General features: G+C 46.5%; 1 protein-coding gene across 1 annotated transcript in view; it reads left to right on the top strand.

The window, feature by feature from the left end:
- The window catches only part of LOC142557841 (uncharacterized), a 108,395-nt gene that overhangs the window by 53,045 nt on the left and 28,506 nt on the right, over nt 1-26,844 (top strand). The window contains exons 3-4 of the mRNA XM_075670042.1: nt 5,987-6,115; nt 26,130-26,192. Of these exons, the coding sequence (XP_075526157.1) occupies nt 5,987-6,115; nt 26,130-26,192 (192 nt within the window). The remainder of the gene's footprint in view (nt 1-5,986; nt 6,116-26,129; nt 26,193-26,844) is intronic.

Raw genomic sequence — 26,844 nt, 5'->3', positions numbered from 1 at the left:
TGTTACGTCCAGACACCAACTTGTGACGCTAAGTTCAGTACTACCGCGCCCTGCAACTTCTACAACACCAGTCAGAACTTTGCCTCTGAAGGTACGTCGGACAGACTTTCTCACGCCTGCGGTGCTGGTGCTAAGTCAGCTGTCATGCCGGATTAACCCTCTGTTGCTTCTTATGGTGCTCTACCTAAAAAAAACACTGCTTTTTCCGGGGGAGCAGTAGGGGCCGTAGTAGAGGCCTAGCAGTTGCCAAATCGAGTGTCAGTGCTTGCTGCTTCACCTATTGTACCGTGCCGGCAGCCAGCATCCGAGCGTTAGCAAACTCGACCCCACTCCGCAATGCCTGCATGCCTAGAGACAAACGCCTACAAGAAACCTCCTCTGTAGTGCCTAGGCAGAGTCATGTATTCAAGGAGCAAAAGCCCCAAAATTTTCTCTCTCACGCCTGCTCTTACTCGCGCCTGCTCACGAACGGCTGGTGATCTCTCAAATGAACATCTCGTTGAGAACTTGTTATTGCATGTACAATTATATGAAACGTAAAAAGTATCAGCGGGCCGCTAAAGTTGGAGGACAGAAGACAAGATTTGTGCTCGCATTGGAACAGTTTCTCATCTGTTCTTGCTTTTCTTCACTTGGTTATCTGTTGTAGGTGAGTAAACATCACTAGGAGATGTAATATGTGTGAATGAAAACATTTTATGAAGATTTTACTTTCAGAACGCATTATTTCTGTAGCCATATCCACGTTTTAGACGAAGCCTCTTACAACACCAGCCAACGCAAGCCTCGCAGACACATATACTGTCATTCCCATGACGGCACAGCACCCCTTAGGAGACTCCCATAGACGGTGGCACCAGATTTCCCTCTAGGTGTTATAGTTTGAAACTCTATGGTTACATGGGAATGACGGTATATGTGTCCGCGAGGCTTGCGTTGGCTGGTGTTGTAAGAGACTTCATCTAAAATGTGGATATGGCTACACAAATAACGCATTCTTAAAGTAAAATCTTCATAAAATGTTTTCATTCACGCATCTTACATCTTTACTCACCTACAATGCATGACCAAGCAAAGAAAAGCAAGAACAGACGACAAACTGTTTTAAAGCGAGCGCGAATCTTGTCGTCTGTCCTCCAACTTTAGCAGCCCGCTGATACTTTTTACGTATTATATAATTGTATATGCAATAGCAAGGTCTCATAGTTAAACAAAACATGTTTTTGTGTAATAATAAAGCTAAAACAGCTTTTTACATGCAGTTTTAGTAGAAAATGAATCATTGTGACAGATGGAACGGTGCTTGCCTGGCTCTCAGAGAATGATGCCAATTTGAAGTCACAATATACTGGCACTCCCACGCATACCACAGCGCAGCAGTGCCAGATTTCCCTATAGGTAATATAGTGAGAAACTCTATGGTTACACCAGCTCCTGGTTACACGTACCACATGGAGGTATGCAGATGGAGGAAGCGACAGCAGCTAGGCTAGAAGCGTGTACGAGGCAGCCATTTTTCGAATGCTGATGGCGATATGGTAACACGAATTTAGGGTCGAACTCAATGCTAACGCGCATGCAATTTTTGGACCCATTTTATCGGAAAAAAGGTGCACATTAGGTTTGAGTAAATAGGGTAATACTATTGTTCATGTGCTAGATAAGCTGCGAATTAACAGATTTACGGGTGAAAGACATTGTTTTACATTTTGACACATTTAGTGTCGTGAGCCATGTAGTAGACCACTGGTTTACTATCTCTAGGTCTCGTTGGAGCAGTGTATGATCATCACTATTTGTTACTGGATGGTAGATTATGCGAGTATCGGTGAATACTCATACGCAAGACGATATGTTGTTAGGAAGATCATTTATGTAGATTAGAAACAACAGAGGCCCAAGGGCACTTCCTTGTGGCATACCAGAAGTAACATTAGATTTGGGGGAATTGAAGTCATTAACAAAGGTAAATTGCTCTCGATTAGACAGAGTGTTACATAGCCATGACAATGTACAGAAGTCTAATTTTAACGCAGATAATTTCAATATGAAGCGGCAGTGTGCAATACAACCAAACACTTCGGAAAAGTCAAGGAATAAGCAGTCAGTCTGTAAGTAGTGATTCATGTTAAGGTGGATATTTGTTGTAAATTTGGGTAACTGTGCCTCGCACAAAAAGTCTTTTCTGAAACCATGTTTATTGTGAAAAAATAAACTGATCGATTCGAGATGGTTATAAATATGTGAAGCGATGACATGTTCGAGCATATTGCAGCATATGCAGGTAAGCAAATGAAGGGCCCGCAATTTTCACTCAAGTTTTTACCTCCATTTTTGCAAATCGATATAACTTTTGCTATCTTCCAGTTGGAAAGAAGCATACCAGACATTAAGGACTGCCTGAATATATGAACCAGGATGACGCTTGAAACAGAAGTGGCATTTTTTAATATCTTGGAATTTATTCCATCAATGCCACAAGAAGATGACACTTTAAGGTTGATTATTAGCGAAGCAATGCCCACGACTGTGATGTTTATCGATGCCATGTAATCGTAATCAAAATCAGGTACGAAGGGTACATTTGAGCTATCCTCACTTGTGAACATGGATGTGAAATTCGTTCTAAATGGGTATACCTTGTGAAATCACCAGCTGCAATTTGTAAATTTGAATGTTCCGTGAGGTGTTTCGTTAATATTTTAATATTTTTATTGTTTGATTATACACTTCGATATCTCGTGCAAGCAACATCCAATTCTGAATAATCCAGCTCCAGAACTGTGAAAGCTTCCACAGAGGACATTTAGATGTTCTGTATAATCAAAAAAGAAGACCAAAAGACGAAACTTCATAGCCATAGCAAAGTATTACACAACTCTCAAAGTGACATTTTTAGTTTTAGTTGCCATATAATTGCAGTAAACATGCATTCACTAATTTAATTAGAATCATGGTGTCACGTGCACAGGCAAACATGAACCTATCTCATTTTATGACTACGAATACATGTCGCAATGCTGGCGTGATGAAGAGCGCAAGCCGAGAGGAGCAAACATTTCTGCTGCCTCTCCCTTCAATGCGTCATTGAATCTTGAGATTACGGGACCTCCAGCAGTAGGCGCATGCTATGACAGCGCACATACTACAATCACTAGCCAGCCTGGCTTGCCCAGGCTTTGCCCCTGCCAGAGATTACCTCCACGATAGGACAGTGCACGGCTGGGCTAGAGGAGCAGACACCTGAGGCTCACCTGCCAATCTCCCTTCCTCCCCCCATGTGCGCACGAAGGCTGCGTGCGGGCCACAATAGGATCTTATCACACATCATACAGAACATCGCAGTGATGCCAATGGTAGAAATTCACCTGGAGTGTCTATATAATTGCTGTTGCACTAATATATCAATTTATGAGTAGGACGTCTGTGATATTCTCGAAAACATTGTTCAATGCCACGTAAGCTTCAAATTAATGTATATTTGTCCATTATAGATACTATAAGACATGCAATTTACAGAACTACAATATCTGTTATTGCTTCAGATTTATGGATATGCAAACTTCACACTTTTATTACACTGCAACGGCAGTCAAGTGCTCGACATTGGGTTTCCCTGGTCTAATCAGTTCATTACTCATGATTATGATGATGATGATGATGATGAACCCCTGTCATGGCTCGCACCCATCAAGGGGGATAGGCCAAGAATCAGTTGGCAGGAGGTAGCTGAAGGAGATCCCTTTTTGAAAACGAGAAGTGCAAGGTAAAATAAAAAAAATAAAATAAAAGGAGATGTCGCCACAGAAGGCATCTAATGACAATCTTTGTCATCATCAGGCCACCTAAACATCTCCAGTGTCACCATCACCACAAGGCGATGAAGAACAAAGCTTATCCACAACCACTGGGAATCAAACCTGTGTGACTGAAGCCATAGGCATTTTGGAGGTGGACGTGCTAACCATTGGCTATCATGCAACAACAGCACTGGGAAATTCCTGCAAGGTATCACGCTTCACACGTAATCTCAGTGCGTTGGAGACTGTGCATGTATTTTAGAAGCTAGAACCAACATTACTGTACGTGGATAGCATTATTCTTGGCAAGATCGTGGCATGTTGGCGTGTAATTCTTTGAAAAAAATTATGGGGTTTTATATGCCAAAACCACAATCTGATTATGGGGCACGTGTATTGGGGGCTCCGAAAATTTGGACCCCTGGGGTTCTTTGATATGCACCTAAATCTAAGTTTTTGCATTTCACCCCCCACTGAAATGCAGCCACTGTGGCCAGGATTCAATGTCGCAACCTCGTGGTTAGCAGCCCAACACCGTTGCCACTTAGCAACCAAGGTGGGTGACGTGCAATTCTTCGCTGTCATGCTCCACAAAATAGCGTCGGCAGCACAAAAGAGGCATAGATGGTAATGATGATGGTCAACCTCAAAAATGGCACATGCCCACAGTATTACAGGACATGCTGATATCCATGCAGTTGGTGTAAAACAACATCGAAAGCACCAACGACGTGAATGCAGGCAACGTTGCAGCAATAAAACCCAAGTGCCGGTTGTAGCAGTACCGCAAATGCACAGAGGGGAGTAAATTGCTGAAATCTCTTAGGTGGCACAGCGCCACTTTGCTTGTGACATCAGTTGTAGTAGATTTCACCCCATAGTTGATTAATGGTGGGGCCTTCAAATCGAACCTTGAAACCTGGAAAGCAAAAAGCCTTTCACACAGCAACTTCATCTCCGGCAGCCTAAACATTGATTTACACAAACACTGGATTTGAGAATTGGTATAAGGAAACATTATACCTAAAGGTCATGTCAAATGCCAGGCTGCCATTATGTCAAGTAAGTAGTTGCTTGGACGTTGTCCTACCGAATGATATAAACAGGTAATATGACTATTTTCACAATTTTTCCAAATTTACTACCCTGACCACAACGCAACCTCGCAATAATAACACACAAAAGAAACTGAAATATATGATGATGCAGCAAGATTGTCTGCAAATATTTTCAAACAGTAAAATGTTGGAAGTACCTCGGCACAAAAAAAAAAAGAAGATTGCTGCTATATAGCCTTTGACAATATAGCTGCAAACAAAAGGTTACGTAAAGCTGTAGATTTCAACAAAATAAATATAGCCTATTTAGACGTGAAAAATCTGAGAGGTAATTTTTCTCTGCCCAATTATGTATTTGGAACTTCGCAAGATGCATTACTTGCCATAGTGAAAGGAAGCTGTGTACACTGCAATGAAGACAGAGTCAACTTGTTTGCTTATATCCACAGTTTTCTGTCTTTAATATCATTAATTTATAATTATAATTTAAATATTAAACATACAGTAAACTTTTCCAGATAGCTACTTCAAATTAATACATTTTCACCACAACCAGCCGGCCACTGGCTTTTTGTTCGGTTCCTGGTGGTGGTTAAGCACATTAAATGAGTGCTGCAAATGAGGATAAAGCAGGCAAGGTAATGGTGATCTTAACAGTGGGAGAAGCAGTAAATAAGTTCAAAGCTGAAGGAATTACTGATGTCTGCTCCTTTCTTTTTTTAACATAGCAAATTTCTGCAAATTTTGTCAAAGGTCCTAGGTCAAAATGAAAATTTGGCTTTCTGCAGTTGCTAGAATTTTACTTTCTCTCTTACAAAAAATTTCAGTCAAATTGTTCCACTGGTTGTCTCATGAGAGCATTTCTGTGTGTCACATGTACTCGAACTGGAAAATCAAAATTAGCACCGAGCTAAATCTTCCTCCTAAGTAGCATGGACACAAGACATGGCACTGAAACTATGTCAACATCAACAGAATGGGACACAGGTCTGTCATATCTGTCTAATAACCTTTCATCCAGTCAGCATTAGGATGATGCTGTTGTGTTTGTTGTCAAATTATGACAGCTTGCTGCTAAATGACACAGCTAATGATCTTTAGTTCACGTGCCTTTGTTGCATTTTACAGGGAAGCAGCCGGAGGCCAGGAAGACTTGGTGGCTGAGCTGGCGTTTGACCCCGCCTGGATCACAAACAGCAATGCCGATGCTCGCGACCCCGAGTTGGCTTCCATCATGACCTTGCACATGGATAATGGGTGACAGCTTGTCCCTCGCCTGAACCGCTTTCTAAAAAAAATTTTTCTGATTAACACCGGTTAGACGTTTAAAATTATCCCTTCGACCATTGCACCAACCGTATCATCAAGCATAGTACGCATGAACAATTCTCGCACTTTTCGCTCTTCATCGCTCGCGCCTTCTGATGACTGTAATGCCAATTTACGCGCACAAACACACCACCTCATAGGAATGCTTCTATAAATTTTGTCTAGGCTCCCAAACGCACCCTCAGCCATCATTCTCGATTACATTCAGGGCTAGAGAAACCATAAAAAGTTTCAGTTTCAATGTGGAGTTTCTACACAAGAATTTCTGCACAATGTACTCAAATTTTCTGAGTTGCGAGCGGCACCTAGTTTAACGGTATTTTACGGCAACATGATGTGGATTCCTCATGAAAAATGCTGCACTGATGGCAAAAAACTCATCGAACTGAGGCCGCCAGAAGAAGTGTCAAACATCCCTAAGGGCATTCAAAGCGACAAAGAAACTCTGGGGCCATGCTGTTTGTGCTACTGAGGCCTATACCACATGATACCTCCATACCTCTTTTATGATTACTTTCACTATTTGTGTAGCATTCGCCAGCCTCTACTGCCGCGTAATTTAGTTCAAAAATCAAATAGTCCAAATTTTTAAAAACATTTTTTCTGCAAGAATTGTGGGGCAGTGCTTCCGTGACTTGCAACGATGGGTTTAGTCATTAGAATGAGAACCTACTCAAAGAAACGGGAAAGCGTTTCTAGTGGCATGGAACATGGTTTATCGCCAAAAATGGACAAACAAAGATGTGCGCGTACAAGACAAGCTTCAACGAGTGTTATCTAAGTAACGATGTTCATAACATAGACAAAAAGCAGCCGCTGTGTGTGGAGCACACAAAACATATCTGAGCACCACTATCCTCAAACAAGATCACATTCCTTGCCCATACAAACGAGGCTTCGTATTGATTAGTTAGAGTTGTTTTTTTTTTTCCTCATACCAGGTATTTTTCGGTACATTCCTGTCTCGTCTTGTTTTGGGCTTCTTCTTTAAAGAAAAAGCAAGTGTCTGGTGGCGATAACATTCAGCACAGCGGCCTGATGCTCTACCCGTTTAGCCACAGACAAATGTAGGGATATGGGGGTGCAGTAAAGGTGGAGAATAGCATTTTTGTGACTTGGAGATTTTATAAGTTTGAAGACCTATTGTTCCAAAACTAAAACATTGTACATCATCAAACATTTATTGGGGTAAATTTAAGCTATCAGAACTACTGGCCCAAGGAAGCTTATAGACTTACGTTGCCCACAGTATTTTTGTAAAAAATTGCCAAACCGCTTTTTGAGAAAGTGCCGTTCACTGACCCCGAGATCAGTGGCTATGTGGGGCCACTTTAGCTAGTGTCATGAAGCTTAAACATTTTCTGATAAAACTTGAAATAGTTTCTTGTAAGTTTCCGCAGAATATTTGCAGCTACATATATTTATTTCATAACAACTCGAAAATGCCAATATTGCATTAAAAATTCCCCTAAAATTTTAGGGTACCTTCAAAGTACGGAGAAATCTAATAGTGCAAAAGCATGTCGCAATATCTTATATTAAATGGAAAAATTGAGCCTACCTTTATAACCCTATATAAAACTTGTTGGGCGAGTTGGTTCATACTGTGACGAAATAAATGGACTGCGCATATTCAAGAGTATTCGTGTATGCGCGTATTCATAGTAAGGAACACGGACAAGTACTGTGACCCTGTATAGTCATCCCTATCGGCTGTGTAGTTCTAATAACAAAATCGAAATTACATTCATATTGTATTCTAAGCTCATTGTTGTAGTAGTAAAGAAAAATTGCTGATGTTGTGTCCTTTTTGCCTCTTTTGCGCCACAAAATAAGTTGAGCTTGAGTTTTCAGGGCTCCTATATACGTCCATATTTTTCCCACGGTATACGCTGAAGTAGCAAGCATGTGAGAGAGTGCGCAGCCAGCTGTAAAGGCTGGTCTAGGAAAACTGCTGGCACTTCTCCCTAACCACAGCTGCTATCTGAAATGCTCCTTGTTTATATGACCGATGCGCAAGTGGCAAAGTGCAGTAATACCATCTGGGCGAGTTCAGATAAAAATAGCTACAAAAGGGGATGCCAAATATTTTAATGTAGAGCTCTTAGGCGGCTGTTGCTGGATTGAGCGTCGCCATCCCTCAGCGTAACTGCGCTCGTGCCACAGCTCGCACGTTTGTCGTCTTCTTCTACAGCTGGCTCCGATGCCGCTCATCATGCCAGTGTTCCCATGCTGCCCCTCGCTCTCGTGCCACTGCTCGCACGTTTGTCGTCCTTTTCTACAGCTGGCTCCGATGCCGCTCATCATGCCAGTGTTCCAATACTGTCCCTTGCACTCATGCCACTGCTCCCACGTTTGTTGTCTTCTTCTGCACTTGGCTCTGATGCTGCTCGTCATGCCAATGTTTCCATACTGTCCCTTGCACTCATGCCACTGCTCGTACATTTGTCATTCTCTTCTACAGCTGGCTCCAATGCCGCTCGACATGCCAGTGCTCCGATACTGTCCCTCGCACTCATGCCACTGCTCCCACGTTTGTTGTCTTCTTCTGCACTTGGCTCTGATGCCGCTCGTCATGCCAATGTTTCCATACTGTCCCTTGCACTCGTGCCACAGCTCGCACATTTGTCATCCTCTTCTACAGCTGGCTCCAATGCCGCTCGTCATGCCAGTGTTTCGATACTGTTCTTCGCACTCATGCCACTGCTCCCACGTTTGATTTCTTCTACAGCTGGCTCCGATGCCGCTCATCATGCCAGTGTTCCAATACTGTCCCTTGCACTCATGCCACTGCTCCCACGTTTGTTGTCTTCTTCTGCACTTGGCTCTGATGCTGCTCGTCATGCCAATGTTTCCATACTGTCCCTTGCACTCATGCCACTGCTCGTACATTTGTCATTCTCTTCTACAGCTGGCTCCAATGCCGCTCGACATGCCAGTGTTCCGATACTGTCCCTCGCACTCATGCCACTGCTCCCACGTTTGTTGTCTTCTTCTGCACTTGGCTCTGATGCCGCTCGTCATGCCAATGTTTCCATACTGTCCCTTGCACTCGTGCCACAGCTCGCACATTTGTCATCCTCTTCTACAGCTGGCTCCAATGCCGCTCGTCATGCCAGTGTTTCGATACTGTTCTTCGCACTCATGCCACTGCTCCCACGTTTGATTTCTTCTACAGCTGGCTCCGATGCCGCTCATCATGCCAGTGTTCCAATACTGTCCCTTGCACTCATGCCACTGCTCCCACGTTTGTTGTCTTCTTCTGCACTTGGCTCTGATGCTGCTCGTCATGCCAATGTTTCCATACTGTCCCTTGCACTCATGCCACTGCTCGCACATTTGTCATCCTCTTCTACAGCTGGCTCCGATGCCGCTCATCATGCCAGTGTTCCAATACTGTCCCTTGCACTCATGCCATTGCTCCCACATTTGTTGTCTTCTTCTGCACTTGGCTCTGATGCTGCTCGTCATGCCAATGTTTCCATACTGTCCCTTGCACTCATGCCACTGCTCGCACATTTGTCATCCTCTTCTACAGCTGGCTCCGATGCCGCTCATCATGCCAGTGTTCCAATACTGTCCCTTGCACTCATGCCACTGCTCCCACGTTTGTTGTCTTCTTCTGCACTTGGCTCTGATGCTGCTCGTCATGCCAATGTTTCCATACTGTCCCTTGCACTCGTGCCACTGCTCGCACATTTGTCATCCTCTTCTACAGCTGGCTCCAATGCCGCTCGACATGCCAGTGCTCCGATACTGTCCCTCGCACTCATGCCACTGCTCCCACGTTTGTTGTCTTCTTCTGCACTTGGCTCTGATGCTGCTCGTCATGCCAATGTTTCCATACTGTCCCTTGCACTCATGCCACTGCTCGCACATTTGTCATCCTCTTCTACAGCTGGCTCCGATGCCGCTCATCATGCCAGTGTTCCAATACTGTCCCTTGCACTCATGCCACTGCTCCCACGTTTGTTGTCTTCTTCTGCACTTGGCTCTGATGCTGCTCGTCATGCCAATGTTTCCATACTGTCCCTTGCACTCGTGCCACTGCTCGCACATTTGTCATCCTCTTCTACAGCTGGCTCCGATGCCGCTCGACATGCCAGTGCTCCGATACTGTCCCTCGCACTCATGCCACTGCTCCCACGTTTGTTGTCTTCTTCTGCACTTGGCTCTGATGCTGCTCGTCATGCCAATGTTTCCATACTGTCCCTTGCACTCGTGCCACTGCTCGCACATTTGTCATCCTCTTCTACAGCTGGCTCCAATGCCGCTCGACATGCCAGTGCTCCGATACTGTCCCTCGCACTCATGCCACTGCTCCCACGTTTGTTGTCTTCTTCTGCACTTGGCTCTGATGCCGCTCGTCATGCCAATGTTTCCATACTGTCCCTTGCACTCGTGCCACAGCTTGCACATTTGTCATCCTCTTCTACAGCTGGCTCCAATGCCGCTCGTCATGCCAGTGTTCCGATACTGTCCTTCGCACTCATGCCACTGCTCCCACGTTTTATTTCTTCTACAGCTGGCTCCGATGCCGCTCATCATGTCAGTGTTCCCATACTGCCCCTCGCACTCATGGCACTGTTCCCACATTTGTTGTCTTCTACAGCTGGCTCCGATGCCGCTCGTCATGCCAGTGTTTCGATACTCTCCTTCGCACTCATGTCACTGCTCACACGTTTGTTGTCTTCTTCTACAGCTGGCTCCAATGCCGCTCGTCATGCCAGTGTTTCCATACTGTCCCTTGCACTCATGCCACTGCTCGCACATTTGTCATCCTCTTCTACAGCTGGCTCCGATGCCGCTCATCATGCCAGTGTTCCAATACTGTCCCTTGCACTCATGCCACTGCTCCCACATTTGTTGTCTTCTTCTGCACTTGGCTCTGATGCTGCTCGTCATGCCAATGTTTCCATACTGTCCCTTGCACTCGTGCCACTGCTCGCACATTTGTCATTCTCTTCTACAGCTGGCTCCAATGCCGCTCGACATGCCAGTGCTCCGATACTGTCCCTCGCACTCATGCCACTGCTCCCACGTTTGTTGTCTTCTTCTGCACTTGGCTCTGATGCTGCTCGTCATGCCAATGTTTCCATACTGTCCCTTGCACTCGTGCCACTGCTCGCACATTTGTCATCCTCTTCTACAGCTGGCTCCGATGCCGCTCGACATGCCAGTGTTCCAATACTGTCCCTTGCACTCATGCCACTGCTCCCACGTTTGTTGTCTTCTTCTGCACTTGGCTCTGATGCTGCTCGTCATGCCAATGTTTCCATACTGTCCCTTGCACTCATGCCACTGCTCGCACATTTGTCATCCTCTTCTACAGCTGGCTCCGATGCCGCTCATCATGCCAGTGTTCCAATACTGTCCCTTGCACTCATGCCACTGCTCCCACGTTTGTTGTCTTCTTCTGCACTTGGCTCTGATGCTGCTCGTCATGCCAATGTTTCCATACTGTCCCTTGCACTCGTGCCACTGCTCGCACATTTGTCATCCTCTTCTACAGCTGGCTCCGATGCCGCTCGACATGCCAGTGCTCCGATACTGTCCCTCGCACTCATGCCACTGCTCCCACGTTTGTTGTCTTCTTCTGCACTTGGCTCTGATGCCGCTCGTCATGCCAATGTTTCCATACTGTCCCTTGCACTCGTGCCACAGCTTGCACATTTGTCATCCTCTTCTACAGCTGGCTCCAATGCCGCTCGTCATGCCAGTGTTCCGATACTGTCCTTCGCACTCATGCCACTGCTCCCACGTTTTATTTCTTCTACAGCTGGCTCCGATGCCGCTCATCATGTCAGTGTTCCCATACTGCCCCTCGCACTCATGGCACTGTTCCCACATTTGTTGTCTTCTACAGCTGGCTCCGATGCCGCTCGTCATGCCAGTGTTTCGATACTCTCCTTCGCACTCATGTCACTGCTCACACGTTTGTTGTCTTCTTCTACAGCTGGCTCCAATGCCGCTCGTCATGCCAGTGTTTCCATACTGTCCCTTGCACTCATGCCACTGCTCGCACATTTGTCATCCTCTTCTACAGCTGGCTCCGATGCCGCTCATCATGCCAGTGTTCCAATACTGTCCCTTGCACTCATGCCACTGCTCCCACATTTGTTGTCTTCTTCTGCACTTGGCTCTGATGCCGCTCGTCATGCCAATGTTTCCATACTGTCCCTTGCACTCGTGCCACTGCTCGCACATTTGTCATTCTCTTCTACAGCTGGCTCCAATGCCGCTCGACATGCCAGTGCTCCGATACTGTCCCTCGCACTCATGCCACTGCTCCCACGTTTGTTGTCTTCTTCTGCACTTGGCTCTGATGCCGCTCGTCATGCCAATGTTTCCATACTGTCCCTTGCACTCGTGCCACAGCTTGCACATTTGTCATCCTCTTCTACAGCTGGCTCCAATGCCGCTCGTCATGCCAGTGTTCCGATACTGTCCTTCGTACTCATGCCACTGCTCCCACGTTTTATTTCTTCTACAGCTGGCTCCGATGCCGCTCATCATGTCAGTGTTCCCATACTGCCCCTCGCACTCATGGCACTGTTCCCACATTTGTTGTCTTCTACAGCTGGCTCCGATGCCGCTCGTCATGCCAGTGTTTCGATACTCTCCTTCGCACTCATGTCACTGCTCACACGTTTGTTGTCTTCTTCTACAGCTGGCTCCAATGCCGCTCATCATGCCAGTGTTTCCATACTGCCCCTCGCTCTCGTGCCACTGCTCACATGTTTGTTGTCCTCTTCTACAGCTGGCTCCGATGCCGCTCGTCATGCCAGTGTTCCCATACTGCCCAGCTTGCCATGCCAATTCCAATATCAATCAATCAATCAATCAATCAATCAATCAATCAATCAATCAATCAATCAATTAATCAATCATTTATAGCAGTACCAAAGATATAAAGTTTTCACTGAAAACAAAAAATAGCCGGGACCCCCTTAGTTCCTTTCTGAACACACCCGGCCATGGCAGACGGCGGGGGGGGGGATGATCACCTGTCTGCCAAAATGACTGCCAAAATGGGAGTGGAGGCACAGCCTTCCACACTTGCCGCTTGCTGGGCACTATAGTAGGATACAACTTGACAAAATACAGCAGTTGGCAACAAAGGCACACAGACCGCCCGGGGCTGTGTTACTCCGCCAACCAGTCACAGAAGCAAACAAAATTGTCATTGTGCGACCTTTTAAAATTGGCGTCGTACTTAATAGCTCCAGAGCGTCTGCTGTTCTTGAAGTCTTCATCGCTGTAAGCGATCAGGTGTGCAAAAGACATGAACAAAGTGTATGGAGTATGAGCATTTCACTCTTCAAAAGTCTGCGGTACAGTTCATTTTACTGCAGAGTTTGTTTTACTCATGAGACTTCACTACCAACTGAAGTGAGACTTGACAATGCATATTGTCAAGTTCGCGCTTGATTTTGTTTCTCGTCTTGTCATGTCCTCGCGCAGTTCACCCAAAAGTTAATATGCACCAATAATCCCAGCTAGAACCCTTCTTGACTATAAATAGTTGCACCGAAGGAAGACATTATTTTCTACGTCCTTGCAGTTCCTTACTTTCCACCCTAAAGCCAGGTCTCTTTATATTGATTGTGTGTGTTATATCAGCCATTTGGAAATCTTTTTTTAGCGAGACGTGCTATTGCTCGAGAATTCAACCTGAATTCAATTGTACCCGTGCGTTCATCGCATCGTAAAATTCGTACTGTTAAAGTCAATGTACATTTTATTGTAATTTTTCATGGTTGGGCAGGACCACTGAAGAACTGCTGTTGGCTTGCCGGCATGCTTTGCGAACTGGCCACTGGCATTGTGGGCGTCCTTTTGAGATAGCGCAATTGTCAAGCATTATCCAAAGGCACATAATTTTCAGCTCATGATTTCTGGGTGTTCTGCAACGGTGAGCACTGTCGTTGCAGGCTTACTCGGCTGCTGAGGATGAGTTTAATCCCAGCTGCAGTGGCTGTGTTTTGGTAGAGGCAAAATGCAAGGCGCCTGTTACTGTGTGACGTCAATGCATGTCGGAGAACTGCAGGTGGTAGTCATTATTCCAGAGCCCTCTACTGAGCCGTCCCTCATTACCAACGTGTCGCTTTTGCCACTTATCCAATGTCACTAAGAAGTCATGAGCTGTGTTTGACGATTTGAGGGCGCTGTGCAATTATTTTATGCCTAAATTGTCTTTGTACTGCCTTGAGCAAAACCATCCTAATACTTGTGTGATCATTTTAATTGTGCAGGTCAAATGTGTTATGCACTCTTGTAGTACAGAGCAAGCAAGTGGTGTCAGTAACCATGAACATTAAATGGTGGAGAATTCATTTCAAATGTCTTAGGCGCATGTCTGATACATGCACTAGCCAAACATTGCCTGATATTAAGCTCACACATGATGTTACTGCAACTGGCGCCATGAAAGATGATGAAGTGCGTGAGCTGCATCTTCTTCTCCTGGCCCGCCATTAAACAGAGGCATTTATTCTGTAAGACTCCGTCCTCAATCTACGTTACAATATGGCCAAAACCTTGGTTGTGCTTTATGAAATGCTTGAAAACAGTGTGGCTTTGCAAAAGGAGAAAACCGTTACAAAAGTGTGTGACTAATTGCTCACACCTTACCACTGACTAGTTCACAACAGAACCACCTGATGATGTTGAGTACTATGGTGCAAAAGCACCTTTGGCCATAGAGCCCCATTCCACACATTACTTTTATTTACACAAAAAGGGGCTAAAGACCTGTTTTCCAAGCATTTCAGCCCAGAGAAGCTGAGCACCAGGCCAGGGGAAAGCTTGTACCCATCGCATCACCAATGGCTACCTGGTGGCACTAGGGATAGAACCCTTACACCTCCCGCATGTGAGGCAGATGCTTAAACTACTATGCCAGAGGTGTGGTAACAGAACAACCTGCTAAACACTTTGTAATGTTCTGAGCAAAGGCATGTTTTGTACATTTCAGAGACAAGTAACTTGAGTACGAGTAATGTACCCTTTCAAATACTTTTACATGTGAAAGGGACCTGGATCGATCAAAAAGTTCATTTACATGCATTAGTGCAAAAAAAAAAAAAAAAAGCCTACAGACAATACATCTCATATGGCAGTTCACATTCATTTGGAATGCTTTCTTACAGAACACAGTATTTAACAGTAGTCTTCAACTACTGTATACATGAAAGAAAGCAATTCACATTGACAAATACTCAAGTTAAGACCTCCCCACCTATTGGCCCACAGCAGAAACTACTGAGAACTTTGTAGTTTTTTTAGTAAAAACATGTTTGGGACATTTCAGTGACAAGTAACACAAGTACGAGTAATGTACCCTTTCACATGCCTTTAGATTATACACTACAGTTTCTGAAAAAAGAAACATTTTTCGCCCATTTTTATATCATGCCATACACTTTATAAAAAAGATAATTCTTTACAATTACATTCTATAGCACTTTTCTAGTTCAAGATGACATGGACATTCATAAAGCACTTTTGAAAACTGGAGGAAGAAACTATTTTTGACGCAGTCCTTCTACCAGTTTTACGGGCAATGGTTCCATCCTTCTGGATATGACTGACATTGAGTTGACGTCCTCAGCAAGAACACTGCGTGTACCTCGGTGAGGAGCTCTCTGGTTGCAGAGATTATTGCAGTAGCGTAGTCTCACTAAGTAATACAGAACATCGCACATCATTATGCAAAAAAAGAGGTGAGGCGTGCAGACAGGACACAAGAGTAGAGAAGTGGACAACACGAACGCCGACTATCAACTGAAGGGAGCACTGAGGCGAAAAAAAGAAAGAAGACACAAAACTCATCTGCGCAAGCTCAGGGATGGTATCACCACGTGTCAGTCGGCACATGTACCCGACCGACTTTCTTCTTTCTTTTTTTCGCCTCACTGCTCCGTTCAGTTGAGCACTGAAGTTCACCTTATCTAACCCACATCATGCATACATGGTTCCGAGGATCTGCCAGCGTCCCGGCGAGCCGTCACTCGAGGAAATAATGAAGCAAAAGGAAAAGTTAAACGCAACTGGCATTTTCTCCAGCCATAACTCATTCCACGAGCATACAGACCAGCCGACTATGAACCGAATCCCTTTCCTGGCCCCTGGATCAGTCTAAACAAAGGTTGAACTAACGAAGCAACAGAGATGCGCGAAATTATTGAGTACATGGTGACATAAAAATTGTGTTGGGCATTATATATTAAATAAAATATCATAATTAAAACTATAAACTACGCCCTGCCTGCTGCAATAGATGTTTACCAATAATTCATCTTGAGTTAATCGCGGAGGGCACGGAATCGATGAGAAAACTGGCCTCCACACCCCAGGAGATACCGTTAACTACCGCCATCCGAAAGGAGTGAAAAAATTGACAACCATTTCACTCTGTGAAAATGGAATTGCAGCGAAAGCTGACGACAGTCAAAGCTCTCAAACGAAAAGCAAAGTGTTTGACCTCTGCTGCAGGTCGGCCTGAAGGTACTGCAACGCCGGGCCGAACTGCGGCAAAGGTGAAGCACGCATTAAGCACTCCCCATATGTGGGGCGATTCCAAAGATAGTGCAACAGCTGGCCGACCCCGGGCGGAGGCGAAGCAGGCGTTAAGAACTCCCCATACGTGGGTTGATCCCGAAGATATTGCAATACCGGGCCCACCCGCAACGGAGCTGATGCAGGCATTAAGAACTCCCCATACGTAGACCGTTCTCGAAAATTCCGAAGCGCGCGTTGTAGGTTCCCGAGTCCACAGGGGTATGTGCCAATGATCTTGGACCCTTTTTGCAATATCACGAGGATCGGCCCACATGATTTTTTCTGTCAACGGAGGTTGAAAAATACTACGGAAGTTAGTCATACACTGCTTTCACTGTAAAAGGCAGCAAAATGTTGACCACCGAGTAGCTTGATTTGTCGACACTTTAGGAATGTGTGGGAAGAGCGATGCCTTGGGCGGATAGTGGGGGGGGGGGGGGGGGGTATGCCGCTTAATTTCGGGGGAGTTGGGGGCTGGGCCTCTCCCCCCCCCCTGGGTACGTGCCTGAGCAGTGACCCACATTTGGTCAAGATAGAATATCTTATGCCCTTCTTCTCTGTACCGAGCAATCTCATAAAGATACTTGTGCTCTTGCCGCAACAAGTCCTTGCGCTCGATGAGCAAGGAGTTCGTTCCATGTTTCTCGCTCTTGAAGCAAATGTCCAGGAGGAGGTGACAGATGGTCCACGGCTGAAGGGTCAGTAGATCTTCCGTGTTTGCGGATGCTAATTTCACAGCGATCTTCTGTACTTTTCGGATCACATTGCGGCGGAAAAAGCCGTGAACATAATTTCTTAGTGCAGTCAGTGTGAAGCTGCCGTAAGTATGTAGGCACCTCTTACAGCCATCACCCCATCCGTCATTTTGCTGCTGTTACCATTATGAAATCAGGAACGGCAGATGCATAATCATGCTTAGGGAGAAACACTTCCACAAAAGAGATGTCCATGTTGGAAACTGGAGTATGTCTAAGTCCTGATTCGTGTCGTGCAGACAGATTTTTTTGTATTACAGTAAACAATGTACAATAATTAGTGGTGTAATGGAGTGTATTGAATAGTTCAGATGGTAGTGTCTGTTCGTAACCGAGAAGGCAGGTGACGCAGAGCAGGAACAGCTGGTTGCCCGAACGGCTCACACTCGTGCAAAGCACTAGTGATTCGGCTGGCCCACTGGTTGCACTGCAGGCATAGAACAGACGATCTGGCTGGCCTTGTCCTTGTGCTCTTCTTCTTCATTACAATTACCCCCGGTGCAAAAGCGTAGCCATCCTGGCGACTTACGATGTGAAGACGAGCGGATCAGAATTGTTTCAGAAGGTGAACGTGAACAACATCCTGTCCACAGTGGCACTTGTCGGATGTCAGTGTAAGCGGCTCTATGACATAGTTAACCGGAGAGGTGCGTTCGACAGTGCGGTATGGTCCATCATACTGCGAGAGAAGTTTTGTCGAACGTCCAGGCATGATAGAAGGCACGGACAACAAGACAAGTGTGCCAAGAGCGAAGTTTGGATTCGTAGTGTCGCCATCACGATTGGTTTTTTGTCGTTGTTGGTCGGCGGAGGTGAACTTTCGAGCTAATTGACACCATTCCTCGGCGTATCGGGCGACGACTGAAACGGGAGCACACTCTTGACGTGTCTGGTGTATAAGGCAAAACCGTATCGATGGTATGCGAAAGATCGCGACCGTAGAGAAGAAAGTATGGAGAAAATCCTGTAGTACTTTGTGTAGCCGGCGGCTTTGTGTAACCGAGGCCGGCGGAGAAGCTCGAACGCCGGCCTCGGGCAGCAGGCGGCACGGCAGACGGGGGTGGCGTTCTGGCCGGGCAGCTGGCGTAGAACTCGGGCCCGATGCCCGACTGTTCTCGTCTCGCCCACGGGCGCAGAAGCTCACTGGCCTTGAGGAGCTGGCGGCCTGCTCAGGTAGACGGGCGACGCACAGGAACAGGTTGGCAGGAGGCCCCGGTCGGGTCAAGTCCTGGTGGCTCGGGTCCGGAACCCGACGGCCCGTCTTCAACACCCGCTCCGGTGGTTGACCTCCTCCTGCCGTCGCTTCCTGGGACTCTCCTGGCGTCTCCCTTGCGTCTCCTCTCAGTCTCCTTGCCTGTCCTCTCTTTCTGCCAGCGCACCACGCTTTTTCTTCTGGTCTGGCCGATTTGGCATTCTTGGATTGGCTGCCTTACGCCCCGTGGTCTTTTCTAATTGGTTGCTTTTCTTCTTTTTGTTGTTTTTCATGCGCCACGCGTTCTCGTGCCGGATGCTCTTCGGCGTCGTTGTTTTCCTTCTTCCACCTCGGCGCGCGTGCACTCAGCGTCGTCTGCTCCTGACCGTCCTGATCACCGCACCATGTCGCGCACCACACATCACAAAAGGGCGTGATGGTCAGTGACCACATGGGAAGGCCTGCCATATAAATAAGGGCGAAACTTTCCCAGTGCCTAAACGATGGCCAGGCATTCTTTTTCTGTGACGCTGTAATTGCGTTCCGCTTTGGTCAGCGCACGACTGCCGTAAGCAACGACGTACTCGGAGTAGCCAGGCTTGCGCTGCGCAAGGGCAGCGCCAAGGCCAATACCACTGGCATAGGTATGCACTTCAGTTGGGGCGGTGGGGTCGTACTGTCGCAGTATATGCAGAGACGTCAGGAGACGGCATAACGTCACGAACGAGGTGTCGCATGCAGGAGACCAGGAGGATAGGTCGTTGGCGCCACTTAAGAGTTGTGTCAGAGGTGATATAACCGAGGCAAAATTGCGAACAAAGCGTCTGAAGTAAGAACAGAGGCCGATGAAGGCGCGGAGTTCTTTGAGTGTCTTAGGTTTGGGAAGCTCTGCCACAGCGCGAAGTTTTGATGGGTCGGCGCAACTCCCGTCTTGTGATATACCGTGACCTAGAATCATGAGCTTGCATGCGGCAAACTGGCACTTTTTCAGGTTTATTTGCAGGCGTGCGTTAGTCAAGGACGTCGACACTTGCCTAAGGCGAAGTAGATGCGTGCTGAAATCAAGGGCGAACACAATGATATCGTTGAGGTAGCATAAACATGTGCTCCATTTTAGGCCATGCAAGATATTGTCCATCATTCGTTCAAATGTAGCAGGTGCATTGCATAGGCCAAATGGCATCACATTAAATTCGTATAAACCATCTGGAGTAATGAATGTAGTTTTAGGGCGATCAACTGCTGACATTGAGACCTGCCAGTAGCCCGAGCATAAATCCAACGAAGAGGAGAATTCGGCGCCTTGCAAGCTGTCCAAAGCGTCGTCAATGCGCAGTAGACGGTAGACGTCTTCGCGTTATCCTATTAAGACGGCAATAATCGACACAAAACCGAATGGAACCATCTTTTTTTGTGACAAGAACCACCGGTGATGCCCACGGGCTATTGGAAGGTTGAATGATGCCATGCTGAAGCATGTCGTCCACGTGCTCACTGATCACCCGACGCTCCTTGGCGGACATGCGGTACAGGCGCTGCCACAATGGCGCGTTGGAGCCAGTGTCGATGTGGTGGCTGACGGTTGACGTCCGACCCACAGTAGGCTGAGCGACATCAAAAGAAGAACGGAACTGGGCAAGCAGGTGACGAAGCTGGAAGCGCTGCTCGGAAGTAAGGTCATCGGCAATTAAAGGTGTGAATAAGTAAGGTGACAACGAAGCAGAAGTGGAAAGTGCGCAGAAGTCAGTGAGCTCTGCATACGAAGCATCCGGCACGTTGGTTATAAATATGTCAGCAAGAGTCTGAACATGGTCAAGTGCTTCGCCGCAAAGACCCGTCAGGGCTGTAGAAAGCGGATTGCAGACAACGATGGCACTGCAACCGGCTGAAATGCCAAGCATGGCGAAAGGGAGGGGGAACATATGTGCAGGTTATGAAGAGTTCCGAAGGAGTGAAGAGGACAGCGCCTTCAGAGACAGCGCCACAGAAGACGGGAACAACGGCAGACGAGTACGGCGGTATGGCAATGTCTTCTCGAAGAACTAGCTTAGTGGGAAGAAAAGTGGCACCGCCGAGGGGCACACCACACAGAGGTGATAATTCGACTTCAGCACGTGCACAATTGATGACGGCATTATTTCACGAAAAAAAGTCCCACCCAAGTATCAAATCGTGAGAGCAGGACTGCAGAACCACAAACTCCACAATATAGAGAATGCCCTGAATAGCAACTCTAGCTGTACATGCTGCTGAAGGCTGAACTGGCTGGGCGCTTGCTGTGCGAAGCGAAAACCCAGAAAGTGGCGCTGTAACTTTTCATAAAGCGCGAAAGAGGCGTTCGTTTAGGATAAAGACGGCAGCTCCAGTATCAATTAGCGCAACGGTACGGACGCCGTCAACAGTAAGGTCGACAACGTTCGAAGGCGACAATAGAGGGCTTGTACAGATCGATGGCGACGCAGTTCCTGCCTCCTGAACTGCGGCGCTTAGTTTTCCTCTTGCGTGAAGGGTGCCGACGCATGGGGGACAACGAGTGGCGACGCGGGGAAGGTGAACGATGTGTAAGGACCGCGCGCTCGGCTGGTGGCCTGTTCGACTGCCGACTAAAATGAGTGTCGTGGAAAGGTTGCACGTCGGCGTAGAGAGGCGACTGCACAAACCCATCAGAGTGCAGCATGCGGCGGCGGCAGAGTCGTGCAACATGGCCGGGAATACCGCAGGCATAACGTATGGGCCTGTTGTCTTGTGTGCACCAAGGATTAGCAAACGCAGGAGCAGGTCGATGAACGGGATGATGAACGGGTGGTAGCGGCCGTGGATGTAGCATAACGAGTTGTTGATGAGGAGGCTGTGCGGCATTGGATGCGTACATGGTTATATTGTGCTCAGTTTTACAAACATGATATTAAGGAAGGACAGGACGTGGACGGACGCAGCGCTGCTTCCGTTCACGTCCTGTCCTTCCTTAATATCATGTTTGTAAAACTGCGCACAATATAACCATGAACGTTCACCAACTAGCCCCCTTCATTGCTTTACTAAATTGGATGCGTAAGTAGGTGGTGTGGCGAGAGCGTACTGCTGATGCTGCATTGGTAGAGACTCAGCAACTTGAGGCTGCGCGGCAATGGATGCGTAAGTAAGTGGCACGGCGACAGGGTACTGCTGACGTTGCAGTGGTAGAGCCTCAGCAACTTGGTCTTCAATAACCCGCCAGACCGTAGGGGCGAGCGGTCAGAGAAGACTTTCATGGAAAAGAGGGCCTCGTCAGCCACTGAGGGGCGCCTGGTCAAATCGTGCTGCCTCCTCAACTCATCGTAGCTTTGGCACAAGTTTATTAACTCTGCTATGGTGCGCGGACTCTTGGCGAGCAATATTTGAAAAATGTCATCGGCGATGCCCTTCAAAATGTGCTCCAATTTGTCATTTTCGGGCATAGAAGCATCCACACGTTTGCAGAGGTCAAGAACCTCTTCGATATAACAGGTGAATGTTTCACCAGGTTATTGCGCTCGCTCTCATAACCGCTGCTCGATGCGCAACTTGTGGATGGCGGGGCGACCGAAAACTTCAGCAAAACTGGCCTTGAATGTGGACCAGGACTGAAAATCGGCTTCTTGATTTTTAAACCATAGGTGAGCCACTCCCACAAGGTAGAAGATGACGGCATTTAACTTGGTGGTATCGTCCCATCGATTGTGCAAGCTCACCCGTTCATAGGTAGACAACCAGTCATTGACGTCCTGCTCATCCGTACTGCTGAAAACCGCTGGATGGCGTTGCGGGACAGTGCCAGAGCAGGCAACGGAGGGTGGCAACGACGTCGGCTGGGGAGAGTCAGGCATGACAGGAGGCAGAGTCCGACACCGGAGTTCCATGGTGTAGATATTTTTGAATACCCCGTACCTTCCACCAATTGTAATGGAGTGTATTGAACAGTTCAGATGGTTGTGTCTGTTCGTAACCGAGAAGGCAGGTGACGCAGAGCAGGAACAGCTGGTTGCCCGAATGGCTCACACTCGTGCTAAGCACTGGCGATTCGGCTGGCCCACTGGTTGCACTGCAGGCACGAAACAGACGATCTGGCTGGCCTTGTCCTTGTGCTCTTCTTCTTCATTACAGTGGATATAAACATTTATTGTAAAACATTACAGTATTTTTAATCTTGTATAAAACTGTGACAAACTGTGGCTTTCACTTCTTGTGAAGATGTGTATTGCACGACGAGTTTTTATGTTGCAAGCATTTTATTTCAGTTCAATAAAAAATTAGGCTTTCACCATTCCACTATTATAGATAAGTGAAACCATAAAATTACGAGATTATAACCTTACTTTTGTGGTTTCTGCATTATTTAGGTAACAGGGAAAGATTGAAGTATGACCTATTTCAGCCTCCTAGAGAAACAATGACTTATGAGCAGGGCTTCACTGCAGACTTAAGTTGTATCTGACTGTAGAGCATCTAGTGCATTCTAATGGATACCAAGAAGGCAATGCTGGAAGGTTCTCACATGACACGCCCAGTGGCGCTTGCACTGCTTGCGATTCCCGCATACCGTTCGTGAAAGGAAGACTTCCCATTTCTCCCCAATCCCTCTGGAATTTTCCGCATGTGCTACTGTCGTGGGACACGATAATTCCTGTACACACGCACACTTTTTTCTCAATCATTCATTCGTAGCATGTTTGAGGGCCCTAATTTCCCTGCGCGCAAATGCTTAGTGATGTGGTACTTTGTCAAATTACGTGTGCTTTCTCTGCTGCCCAGAAAAATTAAAACCACCAAAGCTACGAACACGGAAAGAAATCATTTCAATATTTCTCAATGGGCTCTACAGTTCTGTATTGACAACTCTGCATTTAATGCAATGCTTTGAATATTGGTTAATTAACTCTTGTCAAGTACTTACCTAAGCTCAAAAGTAATATTGCTCAAGAGGACAGTCGACAATACTAAATTGGCTTTATTGTCATGATACACATGTGGTTTCTTTAAAGCTCGACATAAGTTATCTGAAACAACCTGTACGCTCGTTACTTTGACATGAAATTGTTGAATCTCGTTTATTTACTCGATCTGCAGCGTTCACGTTCAGTGATCCATTTTCATTCCAGTAGGGCGGCCCGGGCCTTAGGCATCTCAGCCACATAATGACGATGGGAGGCCTCAGCACGCTTGCATTCCTCGAACTTAGCTGGCGTGAAAAGCTTCTTGAGGTGACTAATTCTGGCTGGAAATGGTCCTGTTTCTGGCTGGAAATGCAGCTCTCAGGGTGCACTGAAGCGGGAAAGAGCGAGTGCCTCTTTCATTGAGAGTCCTGCGTCACTTACATGCACCTAGGTCATCTAGTATCAATCATCACTTAGCTTGCTAAACGTCTAGTGCTAACGCCAACGCCAACAATCGCCACTTGTGGAAGAACACTGGCACACTTTTTCAGGAAGCCAAGAGCGGATGCATCGAGTGATAGGTGTTTAGACAGTGTTTCACTGGCATCTCGAGCACTACATAGGCATATGATAACTAGACCTGCTATGCAAAAACGGTCAGGCAGATGGCAGGTGTAGTGCAAGGACTTAAGTTATGAGCAAGAGCTTAATTTATGTGAACGTGGACTTTTTGAGAACTCTTGAGGGTTTTGAATTTTGTACCGAAAAGAACGAAGAAAGAAGAAGCAAAAGAAGGCAAGCCAGGCACAGCTTGCGCACTTGCAGTGTCAAGGAATTTCAACAAGAGGAAAAAGAAAGAAGAGGTGGGTGCCGAACGAGCGGGGAGGCGCTCGTGATGTGGAAGATGCAGGACCAGTTCACTGTTCTGGGAGCTCCTGCTGCGGTACCTGAGGCGGCCCTGAGGACGCGCCTGCCTGTTGGTGCAGATGCGAAGCAGCACCTGGTGACGCTGTTTGGAGCAGGCCTGGCAGCGTAAGGGAGTATCCAGGATGAGGCTTCATTGAGGCCTTTGCTTTGAGGCCACCACTTGCTCAAGGTGGCACATGGAGTTGTGGTGGTGGAAGCCACCTGCCTGACACCCGTTCGAATGCGCTGGCCACTGTAATGCAGCCGGGGCCTGCCGCCTGCCTCATCTGATGGCCAGTGTCGTCATTGTGCCTTGGCTTGCCTCCCACAAGAGTTAGTGCCTTGGCTTACCTCCCACGAGGGTCATTGTGCTTTGGCACACCTCCAACTAGAATCGTCACGACACTTCTACCGCTGATCGTCATCACCATTGGAACTGAGCCTGTGAAACGTTTTCACTCCTTTCTTGAACGTTGCTTGTAGGACTTAATGTAGACATGTGTTTGTTTTAGTGACTTTCATTCTGTTCTTTGTGTTTACTGCTTGTTTTGTTTTACTTTTACCATTTTCTATAAATGTCAGTTTATGTCTGTCTGCGCATCTCTGACGTTCATTACCACTTGACTGCACACAAACATATGTGACAAACAACCGTTACAGCAGGAAATATCGAGCTACACTTGACAAGAATGCTTTGCACTAGAATTGTCGCCCCTTTCATAATTAAAATGAATAGTAGCTTTCTTTTGCCTGTTTTCATACTCAAATGTTCATCACCATGCACCTACTAGCTCTGTGAGACATGCTGTCGCTCGAGAGAAGGTTTACATGCTGTGCTCGGTGGTGCCATTGTGTGGCGTTTCTCCACTGTCAATTATTTTCTTGCTTTCTGGTCCATGCTCTCGAAATGTACGCTTCTTTCACGGGTATTACACATTTCAATGCCATATACTCACCAACCTGTTTGTGAGTATACTTTCACAACTTTCTTGGCACTTGGTGGCTGCGATGCTTCTGCAGTAACCTAGCTTCATTCATAAATCAAACTATATTATCGGCCCCTCTACTGTCAGTTAGAATGATTAACTAAGAATGGCAGGGCAATAATGTCATGGCCCTTCAAAAGATGGGAACGAAAGCCACGCAATGGATATTGTACCCTGAATAATTCATATTGATGTTTTCAAACATGTTCCAAAACAGTGTTGTCATATCTGTTGTGTCATATTAAAATTTATTTTGTGTCGTGAATATTTGGGTGTGCCAGGAAACAAATATTTAGGTTTGTGAATAAAATCTGACAATACGAGCAGATTTTCACTGTCCCTTCCAGTTAATTTTAATGAAGCCTGCTGTATTAAAGCTGGGTAATTGCAGTGCAAATAAATGTGACATTTAGGCACACAAACAAAGTGCGTCTTCCTGTTTTGTTTTCTTTCGCACTGGAATTACATCAGCTTTCAAGAATAATATGAGGTCCAACTGTGGTATAGGTGATACAGAGCAAGCACAACACGGTAGAACGCACACCTGCGCTTGACACATAAGGGTTGAAGGAAGTCATTTTGTGGCACCAGACGAACTCGTGCTGTAATTGACCTGTCATTCGTCTCTTTTTCTATGTTACATGAAAGGACAGCGGTGTCGGTCAAGCAGGAGCCACGGGACGAAACGGATGCATCGGAACACGAAGCCAGGTTAGTTCTCGACTCGCCGCCCAATACAGCTACCACATGATTAAGCGATGATTATTGATGTGCAGGTTTTTGAGGCACATATGAAATTCTTGTAGATGGGATGAAATTTTAGAAATTACATTCCATCCCAGCTTGGTTGATGATGATGATGTGTGGTGTTTTATGGCGCAAGGGCCAAGTTTGGCCAAAGAGTGCCAAGCCAATGGTAATGAGATCAAAGTGAAGCGATAAATTACGAGCAATGGATGTAACAGGACTGTAAAGGGGCCTAAAGGACGGTCACTGTAAAGTGTGTAAAAGCTACATGTAATAAAACTATGACAATGACGATGAAGCGTGCCAAGGATGCAAAAGATGCATTGTGAAAGACTTACAATGTGCTAAAATTGGTCATTGGATAAAAATTCGAAAAAGCACTGCTGCCCTAACAGAGTCCTTGAAGTGCCAGGACCTAAAGGATTGTTCTATACAATGACTACTATCACAGCAGCATCCTCTAGAGAGAGGATGCGCTACGATACTATTGGGCTATTAACATGCAAAATCACATCATTCAAAAACCTAGGACAGCTTTGGTGGTAAAAAGGGGTTCCTTACCAAGAAACATACCGGGTTGGAGAGGGAGACAATACTGGTGTGCTAGAGGAAAACA

This window comes from Dermacentor variabilis, chromosome 9 (assembly GCF_050947875.1).
Source record: "Dermacentor variabilis isolate Ectoservices chromosome 9, ASM5094787v1, whole genome shotgun sequence".
Taxonomy (NCBI): domain Eukaryota; kingdom Metazoa; phylum Arthropoda; class Arachnida; order Ixodida; family Ixodidae; genus Dermacentor; species Dermacentor variabilis.
Note: the sequence above shows the minus strand (reverse complement) of the source record. Positions and strands in the feature narration are given on the sequence as shown.